Raw genomic sequence first — 18,453 nt, forward strand, 5'->3', positions numbered from 1 at the left:
TCCTCACTTCTTGTCTGACTATCTGCAGGGTCATGCTAATTTTCAGAAATGAGGTTTGCATCAATCTTCCTTTTGTAATACTAATGCCATCACATGAAATGCTTTACCCACCAGCATACCTTGGAGAGCACTTGGTTCCGATCTGCAATGTCTATATAAATTGCTTCTACATTCTTCCATACATCTGGCTCTAGTTTATGAACCTGCAGTAGAAGTGGGAGCCAGATTTTTATTTCAAACCATCTACACATCATCCCCATGCCAAATTAGAATGGAGAACAGAGATAAAGATCTGAGCATCAAGCACCCATTAGCAGGGGGTCAGAGTTGAGGGCTTCACCAGTTAATGTTGAAACATAAAATCAGCTAAAGAAAAAGGTAATTCAGAAGTGAAGCTGCAAAACCCAACCAATTTCTGCACAAGAGCTACAGGAGTACAGTTTTAATAAGCATCCATTCCCACCCAGAGCAGGCAAAAGGGAGTCTAATCATAAGGGGCATAGTCTCCTTGCTAGCCTGACATGAGGTATGTTAATCCCAGAAATGTGAAGAGAATAACAATACTGAATTCAAAAACAGGACAAGCAACAGATCTAGCCACTTAATGTCACAAAGTTCCTCACTGAAAGCACTTACATTCTCCTGCATTCCAAGGTCCGGTTTGTGCCAGGTTTCAATTTTGATCAGAAAGTCATCTTTCATGTACTCATTCTGCCATAAAGAAAAATTTTGGTTACCTGTTGGGATCCAAGAGACTAACATGATCTTATTGCTGATTGACTGATATATAGCAGCAAAGTTATGAGTTACTCCCAGACCTGGGACCAAGGTTTGAATGTAGTGACAATGTGATTTCAGATTTCTATTTGCATGTACATTTCTGAAAGTACCCATGACTGGTGGCCAGGTATAAGATTAGGTCAAAGCATAAGTTGTCCATACAAGACACTTAATAAGTCTGATACCCAGAGCATTGGAGTTTGTTACCTATTTCATTTACAGGATGTTTTATTTTTTTAAAGAAAGGAATGAAGACCCAAGGGAGGAAGCCTGTTTAACAGAAGTAAACCAGACTGCCAAATACAGCTTTGATTAGATGACAGATGTGGAAGAAATAGGGCAGAAGTTGGCTTTTAAAAGACAAAATGTGGATCCAGAACTGGATTCAAACTGTCCTTGGAAACATGCACCTTAGGGCATGGCTACACTTGCAAGTTAGAGCAAAATTAAAGCAGCTCAGTGCACTCTAACTCATGACTTGTCGACACTGGCAAGGCACATAGAGCGCTCTGACTCCACGGCTACAGAGCTCCTGGTACTCCACCTCAGCGAGTGGAATAACATTTGGTGCGCCCACATTGGAGGGACTCCCTGTCTGTTAATGCGCTCTGATCGGCCTCCAGAAGTGTCCCACAATGCCTGTTCTAGCCACTCTGGTCATCACTTTGAACTCTACTGTCCTGCCCTCAGGTGACCAACCATCAGACCCGCCCTTTAAATTCTCTGGGAATTTTGAAAATCCCCTTCCTGTTTGTTCAGCCAGGCGTGGAGTGCTCTCAGTGAATCTTTGCAGGTGACCATGCCTCCATGCGCCAGGTGATCCCCAGTATGGAGCAATGGCGAGGTGCTGGACTTCAGTGTTCAGGGGGGAGGAAGCTGTCCAGTCCCAGCTGCGCTCCAGCCATAGGAATTACGATACCTTCAGGCAGATATCAATGGACATGATGAAAAGTGGCCATGACCGGGATGCAGTGCAGTGCAGGGTTAAAGCGAAGTAGCTGTGGAACGCCTACCGCAAAGCCCAGAGGCAAATAGCTGCTCCGGTGCTGCCCCTGCGACCTGCCGTTTTCACAAAGAGCTGGACGCGATACTTGGGGGCGACCCCACCTCCACTCCGAGTACCATCGTGGACACTTCAGAGCACGGTCCAACACGATAGGAGGAGCAATGCGGGAGTGAGGGTGCTGAGGAGGAGGAAGACACGCTGGCATCCCTAGATGCATGCAGCCAGGAGCTGTTCTCAAGCCAGGAGGAAGGTAGCCAGTCACAGCAGCCAGTGCTTAGGGAAGGACAAACACCATAGGAGGCTCCTGGTAAACGGCTTTTATTTTGGGAAGGAAGTTATTCGGTGCGGGTTTTTGGGGTGAGAAGAGTTAGGGCTGCATGCATGCCTAGATGCTCTCTCACACTGCGGTAATCCGCCTCAGTGATCTCTTCAAAGGTCTCATCCAGAACTCTGGCAATGCGCTTGTGCAGGTTTTGTGGGAGAGCCACTGTGGTCCTTATCCCAGTCAGGCCACTGTGCCGTGAGGGGCGGGGGGACCATTGCTACACACAGGCAAGCTGCATATGGGCTAGGGCAGAAGCCGCATTGTAGTAGAAGACCCTCCCTTGCTTCCCAGATCACCCTCAGCAGTGAGATATCTTCCAGGACAAACTCCTGGGGAAGATGTAGGGACACTGTTCAGCATAGGGGCCCCCCTGCAGCTGTTGGCTCTCCCTAAGGCACAGAAACCCAGAGGACAGTACAACCATGAAAGAATCAGTCCCCCTTGACCCTGTGCTTACTCACCATTTTGGGGCTCCCAGGGGTTATGTGCGCTTGCTTTGGGACGGGCAAATTATGCTATTGTGTAGACTGTGTTTGTCCTTCTTAAGTACAGGAGAATCATTGCTCTCTCTGGTGTGAACAATGCTGCCTCTGTTAAGTGTTACATTTTGCCTTTACAGATGCAACCTTGAGATCTCAGCATCTGTGTTATCACCGGCCAAGAGGCTGCAAAGAATCAGGAAGAGGCCACATAGAACCGAAGAGGACATGCTGCATGAAGTCATGCAACACTCCCTTAATGAAAATCAAAAAGTGCAGGAGTGGCAGGAGAGTGAAAGGAGGGTCCACCAACAGAATGCAGATCGCTGGCACCAAAAACACAGAGCGGTTGATAAGTATCATGGAGCGCTAAGCGGACTCGATCCAGGCGCGGATAGCCATGCAGGCGGAGCACTACCACGTCCACACCGCCCTGCAGCCCTTGTCGCAAAACTCTTTCCCTTGTGCCCCCATGTCACCTCCAACCCACTTTCCCTAACATCCAGGTTCTTACTGCCACCAGCTGCCTCCAACACCTGTAGCTTCACCACCCAGCCCTGAAAACTAAGACCCTTATCCACTGTGCTCAACTCCCATCACCATGCAGTATAGCACTCATTGCACAGCACTCCAGACAGGAAGGCTGAGTATGATAACAGGACATACGCAAACTTGTGATTGTACCGTTCCCCACCCCAGCCCCTTGCCCTTTCTGTTTCCCACGCAGTTGTTTCTCTTTTCAATAAATGCATTTTCTTTTCAATAAATGCATTTTTTTGCTTTGAAAACATTCTTTATTATTGCATAACGTAAAAGATACCTTAGCCCAGGAAGGAAACAGGCACTGCAAGTCAGTGTATCATATGTAGCAAACACAGATTCCTACTAACATTGGAACCACTGCACTTCACTCCCATCCACGACACCCGACATTACTGGTGGCTTTCAGCCTCAAATTGCTCCCTCAAGGCATCCCTAATCCTTGCAGTCCCGCGCTAGGCCCCTCTAGTAGCCCTGCTCTCTGGCTGTTCAAATTCAGTCTCCAGGTGTTGAACCTCCAAGTTCCATGCCTGAGTGAATCGTTCAACCCTTCCCTTCACAAATGTTATGGAGGGTATAGCACGCGGATATAACCGCGGGGATGCTTCATCGGCCAGGTCCAGCTTCCCATACAGAGAGTGCCAGCAGCCGTTTAAACGTCCGAAAGCACACTCCACAGTCATTCTGCACCAGCTCAGCCTGTTGTTGAACTGCTTCTCGCTGCTGTCAAGGCTCCCTGAGTAGGGTTTCATGAGCCATGGCATTAAAGGGTAAGCGGGGTCTCCAAGGATCACAATGGGCATTTCGATTTCCCCTACGGTGATCTTCTGGTCTGGGAAAAGAGTCCCGGCTTGCAGCTTCCTGAACAGGCCAGTGTTCCGAAAGATGCGTGCGTCATGCACCTTTCCTGGCCAGCCTGCGTTAATGTCAATGAAACACCCACGGTGATCCACAAGCACCTGGAGAACCACAGAGAAATAGCCCTTCCATTTAACTTACTTGGAGGCTAGGTGGGCTGGTGCCAGAACTGGAATATGCGTCTCATCTATCGCCCCTCCGCTGTTAGGGAAACCCATTTGTGCAAAGCCATCCACAATGTCATGCACATTACCAAGAGTCACAGTTCTTCTGAGCAGGATGCGATTAATGGCCCTGCAAACTTATATCAACACGATTCCAACGCCCGACTTCCCCAGTCCAAACTGGTTAGCGACCGATCGGTAGCTGTCTGGATTTGCCAGCTTCCAGATTGCAATAGTCACCCGCTTCTCCACAGTCAGGACAGCTCTCATCATGTCCTTGCGCCGCAGGGTGGGGGCGAGCTCCTCACACAGTCCCATGAAAGTGGCTTTTCTCATCCAAAAGTTCTGCAGCCACTGCTCATCATCCCGGACTTGCATGACAATGTGATCCCACCACTCACCGCTTGTTTCCCAAGCCCAAAAGCTCTGTTCCGTGGTGGTGAGCATGTCTGTGAATGCCACAAGCAATCTCATGTCATATGCATTACCCAAGTTGATATCATCGTCGGAGTCCTCACCATCACTTTGGATCTTAAGGAGTAACTCAAGTGCCAAACATGATGTGCTGGCGAGATTCATCAGCACATTCCTCAACAGTTCGGGCTCCATTCCTGCAGACCAAAAGGGAAGACAGAGCGCGCAGTACAAAAAATGTTGAAAGATGGCACCAATTGTGGATGGAAGCAGAGGGATTGCTGGGATCCTAACCGATGCATCACGGGGTATTGGGACAGGACCCAGAATGCCCCACACATCCCGCCCCCTTCCCACAAGCCACAGCGCCAGAATGGGAAAAGGTGCTCTGCGGAATAGCTGCCCACAATGCACTGCTCCCAATGCCGCTGCAAGTGCCGCAAATGTGGACACACCAGTGCGCTCGCAGCTGTCAGTATGGACAGACTGCATCGCTTTCCCTACTGCGCTTTACAAAGATTGGTTTAACTCAAAGCGCTCTACATTTGCAAGTGTAGCCATGCCCTTAGTGTTCAGGTAAGCACTGAAACCAGACAGTACAGTGTGCAGAGCTTTCACCACAGCTACTTGAATTTCTCCTCCCTAATGAGCAAGAGACATCAGTTTCAAGCAATGACTGATATGACAGGAAAAGAAGAGCCACTATACATCCTTGGTGGGTGGTGTGGGATGAATCAAGACTAGTGAAGCATTTGGTAAATAAAAGGAGTTAAGGAATTTAGAGGGCAGGTTACTCATGGGATCACGTTGCCCAAAGGCAGCAGGACTGGATAGACTTGCTCTATGTTTGCTCCACCTATCTGCCATAATGGTTTGTTCTGAAACATGTACAGTCAAATGCCATTGCAGTAAATAAAGAATCATCTGTGCCATTTAATATATCAGACTGTGAAGAGATGTTGAGACCCAGTTCCTCATCCATGTAACTGGATGACTGAGAAAGTAGCAACTCCACTAGCTCAGGTCAGCGACTTCCCTACACAGAGACACAGTGCCTTGTACCAGACAGATTTACACACACTTCCAAGCACCACAGATCACTGGTAAAAGCAATACTTACTGTAATAACTGCTCCAAGAAACCAACACATGAAAAGAAAGAGATACATTACGTTAATGAAAAAGAAAAGTTAACAGTTGCAACCACCTCCACCCAATATCAGCCACAAGGGGACAATTCTGGACAGTGCTCCCAGGCAGCTGCCAGTTTCATTGAAGGAAGACATCCATTTTCCCTGTCAGTGTCTATAGTCTGTCAAAAATAAACTTGCTCCACCCCACTTGAAACCCTCTATAAATTCTCACACATGGTGAAACCCAGACCACTACTAATTATGTGCTGCTACTGTTAGCTCCTGGATTTCATCCAGCTGGATGAGAAAATGGAAGAAGTTTGATCAGCTGACTGCATTTTAACAATCATTCTTCACCTTGCAGATAAGCCTCTCTCCAGTTGCAACTGAAAGAATGCTAGATTTTAAGCCAATGCAGACCTCATCACTCCTGCATGTGGTAACTGGACTCTTTGCCCTCTGCATCTCTCCTGCTTGTGGTAATCAGACTCCTTGGATAGCAAAGCTCAATTATTCAGAGAAAAATCAACTAAAGATCTTGTAACAGCCATAGACCATTCTATCTTGTGCCCTCAGAGTCTGTCAGTATTTCCATTATAAAATAATGATTTCCACTAAGTTAGAACAAGGCTGTAAAATCTGACACTAAAATGTGATTCACAAGGTGTCCACCAAGGAGACCATTTAGTCAAATCAATACTTTTTTTTTTTTTAAATTAAAGGGACAATAAGGACATAAGAGGTTTGAGGAGTGTCTAATACACAAGCCTGGGTATTATTATAGTAGGTATACTGGTCTAACCAGTAAGTTTCCATATTTAACATATATAGACATTTACAATTATTATAGCTGCATGTGTGTTATATCTGCTCACACACGCACAGATCATATGGTGACATTCATGTCATAAATTGCATGTATTTATTTAAAAGATTTTCTATGGCATTCGTCACCATAGTCCCCAAGCACCTCACATCAACACATTTAATGCCACAACACTCTTGTGAGGGAAATATTATCCCCACTGTTCAGTTAGGGAAGGAGGCACACAGATTAAATCTATGACAGGGCTAGGAATTGCACCCAGCTCTCAAATCCCAGTCCAGTGTCTTATTCACAAGACCATCCTTCTTTATCCTACCATACTCCTCTGCTCTGCTAGAATTTGGACTATTCTAAATCTCTGAGCAGGTCTGGATAATGTTCAGATATCTCAGTGATAAGTGTTGTAAACAGTAAGTTACAGATTGAGACCTGCTGCAAACTGCCATTGTACTTTTGTGGTTTTTTTTTTTTTTTTTTTTTTTTTAACTTCAGCCTACCTCAAAAATATTTAATTCTTTCCTCCAAAATTACACTTCCTCTCATGCACAAATGGGCAATATTCAGTCCTGGAACAATGGCAGGTTTCAAATCAAATACCTCATAGAGCCTGCAGAATTAGAAATGGGAGCTTTCCCAGCTTTCCACAACACCTGCTTTTAGCACTTTGTCAACGGGCTTTTCTTTGGCCCCCATCACCATAATACCAGAGTGTCTCTCAAATATTAATGAATTGATCTTCATAACTCCTCTGAAGGAGGGAAGCAGCATCTCCATTTTACACACCGGGGACAAACCCAGTTTTTAAAAACATTTCCATTAAATTTGGATGCCCAACTTGAAACAGGAAGTGCCTGAATTTTCAGAGGTTCTGAGGGACCTACAGCTCCCATTGACTTCAGCTGGAGTTGCAAGTCTTGAGTACTTCTGGAAGCTGGGCTGTAGGTGTCTCAAACTGACCCCCAGAAAATGAATACACAATTAGCTGACACTCCTGAAAATTTTTGGCAACAAGACATCCACAGACTTGCTCTGTGATGCTGGAAGAACCAAGGCTAGAACCCAGTTGTTCCGAGTGTCAGTTCAGAGCCTTAACCACAAGACTCTCTTTCTGAAGTTCCTTGCTTCTTTCTCTAGACACTTCCAACTTCTGTAGTAAATGAAGAAGTGGCAAAGAGACAAGAGCTTCAGATACTGCCCATAATACACACTGAACAAGGCAGCAGTTTTGTAAAAAATACTGAGTGTGATCACAATGCATATGCAAAAGGGGACAGAATTACAGGCAAACTTTTGAATACTTCCTTATTATTGCAACAGTAGTTATGACTAAAAATATTGTTTTACCTAAACTTATACAGGCTCTGTCTTTGGTAAAGCTTTGTAAGCGAACTTAATGCTTGTGAAAGTAATTAACTAACACCAACTTGAGACAGGCATAGTATGGGCAGGAGTTCCATTAACTTTTACATACAACTGAATTCACTTCAGTCCTAACCGTCAACCCCTTGCTACTCCAGTTCCAGTTTGACTGAGAAGCTGGTCAGTCATATCAGCCTGAACTAAACCGTTTAGCATGTTATGCTGTGTACACATGCAGAGATACAGGAGGCCATTATGTCAGTTCACTTGTGACCTAAGTACTTGATCTTTCCTGAGATGAAGTGTTAATAAAATAAGCCATCATACCAGACACAAACTAGTTCTCTTTCCTACTGCCCTGTTACTACCAAGCCAACTAATCAGAAGCCTTAGAACTGCATATCTTGATTTAAGTCAGGCCTGGCATATTACTGAAACAGACTTTTCTATCAGCCCCCGCACTGGGAGTATGCAGCTGCCTTCTGCTCCAGCCCCCTCAACAATGCAATTTCAAACCCATATTGTATTGGCATAACTGATAGTTGAGAAAGTTTTCATTGTATACCACCATTTTCAGTTTCAAAGAATCTGAAAGTTTTCCCTTTAAGATTGAAGTTTTTATTTGCTCTCAGCACACAGGTGAAAAGGTTTTGGACAGTCCAGTAAAACTGTATGACATGCTTTGAGAATCAGAGTACTGATGGGACGGAAGGGGAAATAGTTCAGGTGCTTTCTTGTTTTGTTAACTCAACAATGGCTTTGTTTTCAAATTTTAAAAAAGGTCAGTGCCAGGAAGTTTAGGCCCAATGCTAAGTTTTATTTAAGTGGAGGTGAAAATCTAATAGAAATGTTTCCATGATTTAAAAGAGTAAATGAAACAGCTGTTTGGACTTAAGACATTCCTTGCAATGTTTGAAACCCAAATACTTCAGCACTGTTAGTACAGAACCAGAAAGTGAAACCAATCCCCATTCATTGTCCAAACTGAGTGAAAGGCAAAAAAGTAAATAGCATAAAATGTGAAAGATACATTTTAAATAAGTTTTTGAGTATCTCAAACTTTTATTAGTAATACAGTTAAGACTTTTTAGAAAAAATATTTTTAACATGACAGTGTCCCTTTAAATTTGCTTTCTATATGTATGAATGTAGAAAGTGGCCCAATCACCATAGTATCTAGTACCAGCTAGGGAAGCCTCAGTATGTCTACACTGCAGTTAAATGCTTGGAGCTGGCCCATGTCAGCTGACTTGGGCTGAAGCCCAGGCTCTGGGTCCCCACAATGGGGAAAGGGTGTTGACTCACATGGGCCAGCCACTGGTGTGTAACTGCAGTGTAGACATACTCAATGAGGCTTTGTTAAGCTTGAAAAAGCTGACTGGATGCTTCTGCATTACCACTTTGACAGATGCCCACTGGATTTGAATGTCCAACAAAACAGACACGTGAAGTAAGTTTTCTTTAATTTGTGACCATTTCAATACTCACTTCATGTGTTTTGGCATTCTCAAGTATGTGAAATAACGTCAACAAGCTCCATATCCTACACATTAGTGTCGCTATATATCCAAAGCTCTATTTGTTTGAATTTGGGCTGTCGATTAATCGCAGTTAACTCAACAAAATTAATAGTGATTAAAAAAAATCGCTATTAATCACAGTTTTAATCACACTGTTAAATAGAATACCAACTGAAATTTATTAAGTATTTTGGATTTATTAAATATTTTGGATGTTTTTCTACATTTATTTTTTATATATATAGTATAGTGTGTTGTAATTGAAATCAAACCGTATATTATTTGATTACAAATATTTGCACTGTAAAAACTATAAAGAAATAGTATTTTTCAATTCACCTCATCCAAGTACTGTAGTACAATCTCTTTGCAGTGAAAGTGCAACTTACAAATGTAGATTTTTTTTTGGTTACATAACTGCACTCAAAAACAAAACAATGTAAAACTTCAGAGCCTACAAGTCCGCTCAGTCCTACTTCTTGTTCAGCCAATAACTAAGACAAACAAGTTTGAAGACATTTACAGGCGATGCTGCTGCCCTCTTCTTATTTACAATGTCATCAGAAAGTGAGAATAGGCATTTGCATGGCATTTTTGTAGCTGGCATTGGAAGGTATTTACGTGCCAGATATGCTAAACATTCATATGCCCCTTCATGCTTCAGCCACCATTCCAGAGGACACGCTTCCGATACTCGTTAAAAAATAATGCGTTAATTAAATTTGTGACCGAACTCCTTGGGGGAGAATTGTGTGTCCCCTGCTCTGTTTTATCTGCATTCTGCCACATATTTCATGTTATAGCAGTCTCGGATGATGACCCAGCACATGTTGTTCATTTTAAGGACAGATTTAACAAAACACAAAGAAGGTACCAATGTGAGATTTCTAAAGATAGCTACAGCACTCAACCAAAAGTTTAAGAATCTGAAGTGCCTTCCAAAATCTGAGAGGGATGAGGGGTGGAGCTTGCTTTCGGAAGTCTTAAAAGAGCAACACTCCGATGTGGAAACTACAGAACCCGAACCACCAAAAAAGAAAATCAACCTTCTGCTAGTGGCATCTGACTCAGATAATGAAAATGAACATGTGTTGTTTCCGCACTGCTTTGGATTGTTATCGAGCAGAACCATTCATCCGCATGGACACATGTCCCCTGGAATAGTGGTTGAAGCACGAAGGGACATATGAATCTTATGGCACATAAATATCTTGTGATGCCAGCTACAACTGTGCCATGAGAATGCCTATTCTCACTTTCAGGTGACATTGTAAATAAGAAGCAGGCAGCAGTATCTCTCGTAAATGTAAACAAACTTGTCTGTCTGAGCGATTGGCTGAACAAGAGGTAGGACTGAATGGACTTGCAGACTCTAAAATTTTAGATTGTTTTGTTTTTGAGTGCAGTATTTTTTGTACATATTTCTACATTTATAAGTTCAACTTTCATGATAAAGAGATTGCACTACAGTACTTGTATTAGGTGAATTGAAAAATACTTTTTTTTTTAACAGTGCAAATACTTGTAATCAAAAATATAAAGTGAGCACTGTACATTTTGTATTGTGTTGTAATTGAAATCAATATATTTGAAAATGTAGAGAACACCCAAAAATATTTAAATAAATGGTATTCTATTATTTAACAGTACAACTAATCATAATCAATTTTTTTAATTGCTTGACAGCCCTAGTTTGAATGTAGCCTTGCAAACACAACATCAATACATGCAGTTTATCACATATTGAAATTAGATTTCTTTAATGTTTTGTTTTTTCCCTTCTCTATCCCTTTTTTTCTAACCCTCATTTACAAAACAAGGAAATTCAATGCAGAAAAAGCCATTAATGAAATGCTGCAGTTAAAAATGTTAAGTGCAAAGGTCAGTAAATTGTAAATATTGGTTCCCACAGCAACTGTACCTCTGCCAAAGGATAAATTTAATAGCATAAAAAGTAACCCCAAATATTACATAAACACAAAGAGAATAAGTTACTGTTACCATGGGAACAATAAATGAAGAACAGATGATTTATCCCTTGAAGCTCTCAACCATAACGTTGCAGCAATGTTTTTTCTACATGAATTTTAAATACTCTATCCCATAAGAGTGAAAAGGGGTTGTGTCATCTTCATGATCCACCTCAAGCAGAATCTCAAAGTTCAGTAGTGGATTAACTCTGCACTTGCTGTCTGAGATTTTGTTTTAGAAGTGGCACACTATTGCTTTTCCAGGGAGACTCATAAAACATGCTGCTCTAGTGTTAATACACCAGTATCTAGTTGTACTTTCAGTTCCAGCTTCACCATTTTTGATCTTACTATTGGAGGAATCACTGGGGCAATGATACTGTTCCCTTCAAATTGCATTAAGCAAAAGATAACCAGGTCCTCCCCAGCTCCTCTCTTACTCCATCTCTTTCAAATGTCTACACCAAAGTACTTCCATTGCACTAAAGTACATAACAGTTTCTCTGTCATGCATTTGCTCCCAAGCCACTAGAATAACCTCTCACAGTTCTAGTCATACTGCGGTTCTCCCACTACCAAGTCTTTCTCCAAACCTACAGTATTAGGGTCACATCCATTTCTTACTTTTGCCCCTTCTCACACCCTGCCCCTAACCAATCCCCAGGCTACTTAGGTTTCCCTGTTTATTAGCAGGAGCTCTGACTGTCATTATACTGCACTGCCACTGTCAGGCAGGAACATTTCTTTTAATGCCCCCTTAGCTCTAAATTCTCATTTTCCCAAACCACAGGAAGGGGTTATGGACTATAGACTGCAGGCAGCAGCCAAATCATCAAATTAACTGCCCCTCTTTGGTTAAAAAAAAAAAAAAAAAATCATCCCAATGGTACAGACCTTCCCTATGTACTCACCAGTCCTGCAGTAGGGGTATGCATTCCAGGCTTTCTCGTGTATGTTCAGGGCTCCCTCTGGGGCCAGCATTCTCACAAATGACGGCACTTTGCTGCAGTTTGGGGAGTGGGGTGGGGGAGGAGAAGCAAGGTAAGAGTTTTTATATCCATGTTCAATTGACTGTGACTCAAACACTGTTTGAGACATGCAAGGCACCCACCCTGAAATATAGACCCCCATGCCCTGGATGCGTTTGCGTTTTCACAATTATCATCACTAGGAATGTTCATTGTTCTGTTAGTAGGATGCCCAGAAACGGAATAAATGTATATGGGCTAGGTGCCAACCCTTCCCTGCCTTGTACAGGGGAGCAAGGGCACACCTGATGTTGAATGCAGGCTGACAACTTGGAAACATTTTTCTACCCAAGCTTCTCCACCACAATGCTGGATAAAGAGGGTTATAATTAACAATCAAAACCACTACAGATTCTGGATTTCCCAAGACAGCAGCCATGTTTATGATGGGAAGCATCCGTTAGCAACACCTGGACTGCACAACTTGAGACGAGCTCTGATACTATAACCTGTCATAACCACTTAGCTCTTACCATCTTTCCCAACTATTAGTCTGCTCTAATGTTCACAGCACAACTGGTGCTACTTACTATTGTTATTCCACTAACGGTTGTGATTTCCATCTATTCCACACCCCAACCTACCAGGGTACAGAAAATGTCTAAGTCTGTCCACCACACTTTGGTCACAGCAGGATCTACAGGCTGCTGTAGGAACACCTGAGAGTCTCAAAGTTTCACACAGTATAGACCACATCCTAATAAACAGTCCTGTGGATGCCTCTCCTCATAACATCTCCATCACAATTTCATTTTCTATAAGGAGACATCCTAGTGACAAACAGTCATTGCTTATATGGAAAACTAAGGATAGTAAAGTGTTTCATCAGTTTTTAGCTCTTCACTGTTTTGCCTGTTTTGAAAAGAACAAAAAACAGCATTATGTAATTTAATTTCAAAGCCCTCTTCCTATCCGCTTGTGACACAGAGGCCCATTTGTGGTTCACTACTCTCTCAGGCCAGACATACTCAGTACACAACACATTGTTGTCATAATCTGTAAATGAAAAAAAGGTGACATGTAAAATATCATTGGAAAACTAACAATTTGCTTAATATTCTTGTTTGAGGTATGCACATGGTGTGTACAAAAAGCTATGAATATGTGCTAGAACTATATTCTTAAAATATGTTTGGCAAGCCATGCATAAGCCCAGTGTGCCCTAGACAAAGATATATATATTTGTTTGTCCGTCCAGCCTGGTCAGCAGACAGAGACAATGAAGATCTATCTAGAGAGTACACTTATAAAGTTTGCAAAAAGAAAAGGAGTACTTGTGGCACCTTAGAGACTAACCAATTTATTTGAGCATGAGCTTTCTTATTGGTATTGTCCGCAAACTTATAAAGTTTGCGGACAATACCAAACTGGGAGAAGTTGCAAGTGCTTTGGAGGATAGGATTAAAATTTAAAATGATCTGGATAAACTGAAGAAGTGGTCTGAAGAAAATAGGATGAAATTCACTAAGGACAAATGCAAAGTACTCCACTTAAGAAGGAACAATCAGTTGCACACATACAAAACGGGAAATGACTGCCTATGAAGGAGTACTGCAGAAAAAGATCTGGGGGTGATGGGATCACAAGCTAAATATGAGTCAACAGGGTAACACTGTTGCAAAAAGAGCAAACATGATTCTGGGATGTATTAGCATGAGTGTTGTAAGCAAGACACGAGAACTACTTCTTCACCCCACACTGATTAGGCCTCAACTGGAGTATTGTGTCCACTTCTGGGTGCCACATTTCAAGAAAGATGTGGACAAACTGGAGAAAGTCCAGAGAAGAGCAACAAAAATGAGGGAAGATTGAAAAAATTAGGTTTGTTTAGTCTGGACAAGAGAAGACTGGGGACATGAGAATAGTTTTCAAGTACATAAAAGCTTATTACAAGGAGGAGGAGAAAAATTATTCTCCTTAACCTCTGAGGACAGGACAAGAAGCACTGGCCTTAAATTGCAGAAAGGCCGGTTTAGGTTGGACTTTAGGCAAAAATTCCTGTCAGGGTGGTTAAGCACTGAAATAAATTGCTCAGACACATTGTGGAATCTCCATACTCGGAGACTTTTAAGAGCAAGTTAGACACACATCTGTCAGGGATAATACTTAGTGCGGAACTGGACTAGATGACCTCTACATATAAGGTAGATTTTATCTACATATAAGGTGAACAAAGCTATCAAGCAGGGGAGAAGACAGCATTGCATCTACACCCCAGTAGGCAAGAGAAATTTTATCTGGGCTATAAAGACAGGTGGTCTAAACCTCAAATAAGTAATGGAATCAACTGATTGTAAACAATATTACTATATTTTTAAAAAGTGTATTAAGTAAGGTCTTTTCTCAAAGCTAATGTCACACTGGTGATTAATATTATTGTGAAATGTATGTATTAACACGATATGAGGAAATATGAATTCTTAACAGGTTCCCTCCCAGACAGAAAGGAATTTAGCTGTCTACCTCCAATGAAACTAAGCAAGGTGTGACCAAAAACAATGGATGCCCCATTTCCATATAAATCAGCAAGGGGATCCAAAATCTACAGGAAGGAAAGAGTAACATGAGGTCATCTTGAATCTGGGAACAAAACAGTAAGTTTAGGAAGCTATAAGGATTTAGGAGAAGCCATCTTGGCATCCATCTCTGGACAGACACTGAGGCCACAGCTGTAGCAAGCTGAGAAAGATGGGTCCTTCAACCAAATGGCCCGATTGAAAGAATTGCAAATTGGTAAGGACCTTCAACAAAGACTGTAACTTGTTAAGTTAGGTCTTAGCCATTAGAAAGCGTATTTCTACTTTTGTTTGTTTGTAACGCTAGCTTTATTTCTTCTACAGTACTTGGTATCATTTAACCTACAGTCCTCTTGTAAACAGAAAACAAGTTTATCAACAATAAACCAACTCCATGCTGTGCTTGAAGGGAAGGATGTACTTATCCCCAGTTAAATTAGTAAGCTAATGTATCTTCATCTCTTTAAAGGAGCAAATAAACTAATATCTCTCTGAATGCTTCAGGAGACAGCTGATCATAGCAGAGCACAAGGTTTTGGGAAAATTTGGGACTGGAGTGTGTTGGGGTCACCTCTGCAAGAAGTAACCAAGGAGTGAGGCTACTGTGTTGTAGGCAGGCTGCTGGGGCCAGAGCAGTGAACCAGGGCTGCATAGCGTACAGTCACGGTACTACATGCTTGTATGCTGTCTGGAAGCATTCTGACAAGAGAACCACATGAGGAAAGCAGACTGATGCACTTGGGGTTACAGGGAAGGCAGTGTCACAACTCCTCACTGGTCCGGATTGCAGTCCTGAGTGTGACACCTGTAGCTCAATCTCTTCTGTTCCTTTCCACCACCTTGGTCCTCTGCAAGTGTTTGTCTATCTTATGCTGATACCCTGGGATATGTTGCTCCATCACCGAGTCCTCCTCTCTCCTGACTCATGCTACATGACTGCCCGTTTTCTTTTTCTCCCCCTGGCATTACTCCCCTGCTCAAGAGCCCAAGACCCAGTGATAGTTCTGAACTTCGCTGGTGATAGTAGGTGACAGTTTTAGTCCCACTAGTAACTGTTCCAGTCCAGGAAGCAGTTCCTAGGTTCTTCTCTTTCACTGCAACAGCAAGCCCTAGCAGGGGCAGGTAGAATGACTGTTTCCAGTTGCTGTGAATCCATGAAAACTTGCATGATCTCTAACCTGTGTAGTGGTTTCCTAAATTGTATCCTATTTATACAGTTCCCCTTATTCTTTGATCCCACTCACAGCTGGAAATAGGCCATTTCTCCATCCCACATACCTCTGTAAATGGTAGATCTTGTGTGTGTACTGACCACGTTCTCCATCTCTCTCGTAGGGTTCATTCATCAGAACCTCCACTCCTTCACCTCCACCAGTTTCATTTTTACTGGCTTCTGCCACAGAATACAGCTGTCCCACTTGATACTGAAGAAGTTAAAGACACATTATTGCAATAGTCATAATTTAGATGGTGTCAACATAATTAAACTGCAAGAAGCTGGGGACAAAAATAAATGAGATGTGTCCCACTCCTAACATACAACCATGTCAGATATCAACCAAAATATAAGCATTGGAAGATGGATACCACTTTTATATCCATTTCCATCTAAGTATCATTTCACTAATGACTTCCCTTAGGAACTCAACAGATAGCTCTCAAGTGTACAAGAAGGCGAATGGAGACAACAGTGATATTATCCTCCAACCTCTGCCTCAACCTCAAAGAAATCCAATATGTGGAGAAATTTACAGAGGAAACCAGAAGTGGGAGATGAATGGGTGTTTGGCTGCCATTTAGAAAGTGTCAGAAAAACAACAGCTCTGCAGTAGTCAAACCCACTCATTTCTATTCACTGTGTATAAAACCAGATAAGATGCATCTGCTGTTCAGGTGACATGCATAACACACACTCCACTAGTTCTCAACAGGCTCTGACATGTATACAGCACTTTGTCGTGAAGGATCCCAAGGCATCCTACAAAGGAATTTTCATTATGTGTTTACCAATTAAAGACAGCCATCTGTGGGTGGCTTCACTATTGCAGTCTCTATATAGCTCACTCCTCCCAATGTATCCAAACCTTCTCTCCTGCCGGCATCATAGCCATTTTCAGGCTACTCTTAAAATCCCTTCACTGAATCTCTATTTGCCTCCTGAACCCAACCCAAGCTCCCTGCTTTCACCTTCCAGGTTCTCCACAACCTAGCTCCTCCCCTCCTCTGCTCACTTTACTCCCACCCACATTTTCTCCTTCAGCCCACCTAAGTCCTTTCCCAAAACTCACTTCGAAGAGCCCTACAAAAAGCCTCATTCATGTTTAAAAGTCGTAATTGAACAAGTTTTAGCTTCCCAAATGACCATATGATTCATATTACCCTTGTTCTCTTCCCCACCACATGTGCCATTATCTTTTGGCTAGAGGGTTATAGTTCAAAATGGTTGAATTTGCCCTAATTACACAGGCCCATTCCTTACTACACCTTCTATAGGCAGGCTCTTTCTGCACTGCACCCTCCTCCTGGCCTTTGGCATTACACTATCATGTAGGACACAGAGCCTTAAACATCCAGTAACATTCCTGCCCAGATCTTTGAGCCTCTCGCAAACACTCAAAATCTGACAGCCTTAGCCCTCTTTCTCCATCAGTACTGGCCACTAAATTCAACACTACTTTACACTGTACGGCCTCTTGCATAAAAAGTATCTCCCAAATGCTTTAAAAAGAATACCAAAAGGAAATTCAGAAGGATAAGGGAGGTAGAAAAGAGGTTAAATGGGATGGAGTCATAAGTGGGAGGATGTTCTGGGTGGCAGAAGCCATAAAGGGATATGCTCTCTCAACATCAGTGGCATGACTATACACAGGAATGGAGAAGAGGGAGTGATCAGACTTGTCAAGAGAGATGTGATCAGGTGAAGCAAATCCATGAAGGATTTTCTGAACTTGATCCTGAAGTGGATCTGGGAGCCAGTGAAGAGGTCTGAGTATTAGGACATTGGAGTATTAGTCTGAAAGGGGATGTTCAAGATGTGGATGGAAAGTGACAGTTCAGAGAGGTGAAAGTATCAGAAGCAAAGGAGTGGTTGACCAAGGCAGTAAATGTAGAGAGCCTATTTGAAAGAACAAAAGGCAGTCGGCAAAATGCTAGGTAGACCAAAAAACATTAGCATCATAGCTGATGTGCGCATAAAAAAAAGAAATCTAAATGAAGTGAAACAGAGGGATCCACACTACCCAATACCCACTCTTCCCTTACCTAGGCAGAGAACACAGTGTAGCAAGTAAGGAAAAATTAAATTCTGAACAAAAAGGAATAGGGATTAGTCATCGCTCTGTATGCCTAAACTAAGGCCTGGTCTACTTGTACCCTGAGCACTGTAGTTAGGTCAACTTAACCTCTGGTGTAGACACAGCTATGTCAACGGAAGGTATCTTCTATTGACTTAGGTATCCCTTCTGTCAATGCAGGAAGAATCTACACCATGGCACTGCAGCGCCAGAGCTGTGCTGCTGTGGGTATACATTCCCTCA

At 42.6% G+C, this 18,453-nt stretch overlaps 1 protein-coding gene across 1 annotated transcript in view; it reads right to left on the reverse strand.

Moving 5' to 3' along the window:
- Window positions 1-18,453, reverse strand: part of PITPNA (phosphatidylinositol transfer protein alpha) — a 47,411-nt gene that overhangs the window by 14,793 nt on the left and 14,165 nt on the right. Inside the window, exons 3-7 of the mRNA XM_073315828.2 lie at window positions 16,196-16,341; window positions 12,285-12,376; window positions 5,687-5,694; window positions 637-711; window positions 120-203 (exon numbers count right to left, since the gene is read on the reverse strand). Coding sequence (XP_073171929.1) covers window positions 120-203; window positions 637-711; window positions 5,687-5,694; window positions 12,285-12,376; window positions 16,196-16,341 — 405 coding nt within the window. The remainder of the gene's footprint in view (window positions 1-119; window positions 204-636; window positions 712-5,686; window positions 5,695-12,284; window positions 12,377-16,195; window positions 16,342-18,453) is intronic.

Source organism: Lepidochelys kempii, chromosome 17 (assembly GCF_965140285.1).
Source record: "Lepidochelys kempii isolate rLepKem1 chromosome 17, rLepKem1.hap1, whole genome shotgun sequence".
Lineage (NCBI taxonomy): Eukaryota > Metazoa > Chordata > Testudines > Cheloniidae > Lepidochelys > Lepidochelys kempii.